Source organism: Oncorhynchus clarkii, unplaced genomic scaffold (assembly GCF_045791955.1).
Source record: "Oncorhynchus clarkii lewisi isolate Uvic-CL-2024 unplaced genomic scaffold, UVic_Ocla_1.0 unplaced_contig_466_pilon_pilon, whole genome shotgun sequence".
Lineage (NCBI taxonomy): Eukaryota > Metazoa > Chordata > Actinopteri > Salmoniformes > Salmonidae > Oncorhynchus > Oncorhynchus clarkii.
Window position 1 is genome coordinate 100001 of NW_027258004.1, and position 5426 is coordinate 105426.

The 5426-nt window shown below is 48.9% G+C and overlaps 1 protein-coding gene across 1 annotated transcript in view; it reads right to left on the reverse strand.

Moving 5' to 3' along the window:
- The window catches only part of LOC139394461 (tektin-3-like), a 9801-nt gene extending 4590 nt beyond the window's left edge, over positions 1-5211 (reverse strand). Inside the window, exons 1-3 of the mRNA XM_071142529.1 lie at positions 4651-5211; positions 3096-3173; positions 2493-2563 (exon numbers count right to left, since the gene is read on the reverse strand). Of these exons, the coding sequence (XP_070998630.1) occupies positions 2493-2563; positions 3096-3173; positions 4651-5211 (710 nt within the window). The remainder of the gene's footprint in view (positions 1-2492; positions 2564-3095; positions 3174-4650) is intronic.
- Between the last annotated feature and the right edge of the window lie 215 nt (positions 5212-5426).

Here is a 5426-nt window from a genome sequence, read left to right on the forward strand (position 1 = left end):
CCGGCCCCTACCACGTTATCATTGAGTCTGACTTATTCCAGTTAGCCAGCCCCTACCACATTATCGTTGAGTCTGGCTTATTCCAGTTAGCCAGCCCCTACCACGTTATCGTTGAGTCTGGCTTATTCCAGTTAGCCAGCCCCTACCACGTTATCGTTGAGTCTGGCTTATTCCAGTTAGCCAGCCCCTACCACGTTATCGTTGAGTCTGGCTTATTCCAGTTAGCCAGCCCCTACCACGTTATCGTTGAGTCTGGCTTATTCCAGTTAGCCAGCCCCTACCACGTTATTGTTGAGTCTGGCTTATTCCAGTTAGCCAGCCCCTACCACGTTATCGTTGAGTCTGCCTTATTCCAGTTAGCCAGCCCCTACCACATTATCGTTGAGTCTGACTTATTCCAGTTAGCCGGCCCCTACCACGTTATCATTGAGTCTGACTTATTCCAGTTAGCCAGCCCCTACCACGTTATCATTGAGTCTGACTTATTCCAGTTAGCCAGCCCCTACCACGTTATCGTTGAGTCTGGCTTATTCCAGTTAGCCAGCCCCTACCACGTTATCGTTGAGTCTGGCTTATTCCAGTTAGCCAGCCCCTACCACGTTATCGTTGAGTCTGGCTTATTCCAGTTAGCCAGCCCCTACCACGTTATCGTTGAGTCTGGCTTATTCCAGTTAGCCAGCCCCTACCACGTTATCGTTGAGTCTGGCTTATTCCAGTTAGCCAGCCCCTACCACGTTATCGTTGAGTCTGGCTTATTCCAGTTAGCCAGCCCCTACCACGTTATCGTTGAGTCTGGCTTATTCCAGTTAGCCAGCCCCTACCACGTTATCGTTGAGTCTGGCTTATTCCAGTTAGCCAGCCCCTACCACGTTATCGTTGAGTCTGGCTTATTCCAGTTAGCCAGCCCCTACCACGTTATCGTTGAGTCTGGCTTATTCCAGTTAGCCAGCCCCTACCACGTTATCGTTGAGTCTGCCTTATTCCAGTTAGCCAGCCCCTACCACATTATCGTTGAGTCTGACATATTCCAGTTAGCCGGCCCCTACCACGTTATCATTGAGTCTGACTTATTCCAGTTAGCCAGCCCCTACCACGTTATCATTGAGTCTGACTTATTCCAGTTAGCCAGCCCCTACCACGTTATCATTGAGTCTGACTTATTCCAGTTAGCCAGCCCCTACCACGTTATCATTGAGTCTGACTTATTCCAGTTAGCCAGCCCCTACCACGTTATCATTGAGTCTGATTTATTCCAGTTAGCCAGCCCCTAACACGTTATCATCAAGTGTTGAGTCTGACTTATTCCAGTTAGCCAGCCTCTACCACGTTATCATCAAGTGTTGAGTCTGTCTTATTCCAGTTAGCCAACCCCTACCACGTTATCGTTGAGTCTGACTTATTCCAGTTAGCCAGCCCCTAACACGTTATCATCAAGTGTTGAGTCTGACTTATTCCAGTTAGCCAGCCTCTACCACGTTATCATTGAGTCTGACTTATTCCAGTTAGCCAGCCCTTACCACATTATCATTGAGTCTGACTTATTCCAGTTAGCCAGCCTCTACCACGTTATCATCAAGTGTTGAGTCTAACTTATTCCAGTTAGCCAGCCCCTACCACATTATCATCAAGTGTTGAGTCTGACTTATTCCAGTTAGCCAACCCCTACCACATTATCGTTGAGTCTGACTTATTCCAGTTAGCCAGCCCCTACCACGTTATCATCAAGTGTTGAGTCTGACTTATTCCAGTTAGCCAGCCCCTACCACATTATCATCAAGTGTTGAGTCTGACTTATTCCAGTTATCCAGCCTCTACCACATTATCATCAAGTGTTGAGTCTGACTTATTCCAGTTAGCCAGCCTCTACCACGTTATCATCAAGTGTTGAGTCTGACTTATTCCAGTTAGCCGGCCTCTACCACGTTATTGTTGAGTCTGACTTATTCCAGTTAGCCAGCCTCTACCACGTTATCATTGAGTCTGACTTATTCCAGTTAGCCAATCCCCTACCACGTTATCATTGAGTCTGACTTATTCCAGTTAGCCAATCCCCTACCATGTTATCATTGAGTCTGACTTATTCCAGTTAGCCAATCCCCTACCATGTTATCATTGAGTCTGACTTATTCCAGTTAGCCAGCCTCTACCATGTTATCATTGAGTCTGACTTATTCCAGTTAGCCAGCCCCTACCATGTTATCATTGAGTCTGACTTATTCCAGTTAGCCAGCCCCTACTACATGAGGATCAAAACAAAGTCCAGAAATAAAACGAAGGTTTGTGATGATTTGTTCAACTTAATTCTAGTTGCAGTGATTCATCTCAGCAGGGGGATCTGTAGTAACAACTAAAGGTCAACTGTGTGTGTGTGTGTGTGTGTGTGTGTGTGTGTGTGTGTGTGTGTGTGTGTGTGTGTGTGTGTGTGTGTGTGTGTGTGTGTGTGTGTGTGTGTGTGTGTGTGTGTGTGTGTGTGCGTGTGTGTGTGTACTCACTCCAGCTGTTTCTGGACTTTGTCTCTTGTCCTCTCCAACTGTTCCTGTGAAGACCTGATCAATGTTACCTCCTGAAGAGAGATATGGAGGGAGGGAGGGAGGGAGGGAGGGAGGGAGGGAGGGAGGGAGAGAGAGAGAGAGAGAGAGAGAGAGAGAGATGGACGGAGGGAGAGAGAGAGGGAGAGATGGACGGAGGGAGGGAGAGAGAGAGGGAGGGAGGGAGGTAGGGGGGGAGAGAGAGAGAGAGAGAGAGAGAGAGAGAGATGGAGGGAGAGGGAGGGAGGGAGGGAGATGGAGGGAGAGAGAGAGATATATGGAGGGAGGGAGGGAGGGAGGGAGGGAGGGAGGGAGGGAGGGAGGGAGGGAGGGAGGGAGGGAGGGGGAGAGAGAGAGAGATGGAGGGAGAGGGAGGGAGGGAGATGGAGGGAGGGGAGAGAGAGAAAGAGAACAAAGACAGACGTGGGGTGGTGGACTTATTCTGTTAATCTTCAACAAGTGTGCGTGAGTGTGTGCGTGTGTGTGTGTGTGCGTGCGTGTGTGTGTGGGTGTGTGTGTGTGTGTGTGTGTGGGGGGGGGGGGGGGGGGGGGGGGGGGGTATTTCACCTGCACCAGTTCTTTCTCCACTACATCGATGACTCCGTCGTTGAGTTTCTGACACTGGAACTGGCACTCCTGGGACATCTGACACACACACACACACACACACACACACACACACAACCATTTAGTTTCAATCTATAAAGCGTTATTTACTTTACAGTAGATACTAGCCTGGGTACCAGTCTGGTTCTCTTTACAGTAGACACTAGCCTGGGTACCAGTCTGGTTCTCTTTACAGTAAATACTAGCCTGGGTACCAGTCTGGTTCTCTTTACAGTAGACACTAGCCTGGGTACCAGTCTGGTTCTCTTTACAGTAGACACTAGCCTGGGTACCAGTCTGGTTCTCTTTACAGTAGATACTAGTCTGGGTGCCAGTCTGGTTCTCTTTACAGTAGATACTAGCCTGGGTGCCAGTCTGGTTCTCTTTACAGTAGACACTAGCCTGGGTGCCAGTCTGGTTCTCTTTACAGTAGATACTAGCCTGGGTACCAGTCTGGTTCTCTTTACAGTAGACACTAGCCTGGGTGCCAGTCTGGTTCTCTTTACAGTAGATACTAGCCTGGGTGCCAGTCTGGTTCTCTTTACAGTAGACACTAGCCTGGGTACCAGTCTGGTTCTCTTTACAGTAGACTCTAGCCTGGGTACCAGTCTGGTTCTCTTTACAGTAGATACTAGCCTGGGTACCAGTCTGGTTCTCTTTACAGTAGACACTAGCCTGGGTGCCAGTCTGGTTCTCTTTACAGTAGATACTAGCCTGGGTACCAGTCTGGTTCTCTTTACAGTAGATACTAGCCTGGGTACCAGTCTGGTTCTCTTTACAGTAGATACTAGTCTGGGTGCCAGTCTGGTTCTCTTTACAGTAGATACTAGCCTGGGTGCCAGTCTGGTTCTCTTTACAGTAGACACTAGCCTGGGTGCCAGTCTGGTTCTCTTTACAGTAGACACTAGTCTGGGTGCCAGTCTGGTTCTCTTTACAGTAGATACTAGCCTGGGTGCCAGTCTGGTTCTCTTTACAGTAGATACTAGCCTGGGTGCCAGTCTGGTTCTCTTTACAGTAGACACTAGCCTGGGTGCCAGTCTGGTTCTCTTTACAGTAGACACTAGCCTGGGTGCCAGTCTGGTTCTCTTTACAGTAGATACTAGCCTGGGTACCAGTCTGGTTCTCTTTACAGTAGACACTAGCCTGGGTACCAGTCTGGTTCTCTTTACAGTAGACACTATCAATCCCAATTATATGTTTCATGGTACATAACAAATAACAACCGATTCCTTATTTAGGCTGGTTCACTAGTATGAATAGGGAATTCTATGTGTAATTTTGAATTCAGACCAAATTGTAAATTTACTGCGGCTACTAGTTCTACAGCTTAACCAGCTCTTCCATTATCTTACAGAACACAGGACTTTTCAAACCGGAATTGTAATAAAAACGTTAAAGTAGAAGATGCCAAGACAACCATCACCGTATTATCTAATTATCTTCAGAAACTCCTAATCAATAAATTGATAAATTATCTAATTCATTGTTATCAATCATCTTTCTGTCACTCTCTCACCTGCAGTGGTCCGTCGGTCTCCTTTAAGGCCCTGTCCAACCGGAACTTGACCTGTCGTAGCCTCTCCGTGTCCCGGAGAAGCTGCTCGAGCTCGAACCCCAACTCGCTCCGCCAGAACGAGATTTCCGTTATCCGTTCACCGATCCACCGGGAGCTGTCAGACTGCGTTCGCCGCGTAAGCTGCTCTTTACTCTGGATCAACCGGGAGGTCTCGCGCCAGAAGCTTTCCGCATGCCGCCTGCTGCTCTCCAAGCGCCGGTAGTTTACGTTGTTGGCGCGCAGCCAATCTTCCCGGGTGATCTGACACATGGCCACCGGGTTCGGTTTGAGAGGCGGCATCCTAATGAGCTGTTCCCCTCCCCAATGGGTCTCGAACGGCTCCGTGGATTTCCGCTGAACAGAGACCAGCCTGGGTTTGGACTTCCCGCTTCCCGTTAGATCGAAGCTGACTTGCTGTGGCTGAAGCTGCGTGGCACTGAAGCCCTTGTAGCTGTCTCTCATGGTGGTCAGGCTCGGTAAGAATCCAGAGGAACAAGGTCGCAAGGATCCGCAGACTTCCATCGGTGCAGGAGATCCTGAGCGAACACGGGTGCGACCTGCTGTCCGGCCGCTCTTGGTGACAGACAGCCTTGAGCCCCGAACACCGTTGTTTTATAACCTGATGACTCCTGGTTTATGACGGCGACATTGTGACATCATGATAGAACTGCTGGAGGCCCGTAGAAAACCAATTATAGAACTTAGGAACGATTTTCACATTCTAGCTGCTTTATTGG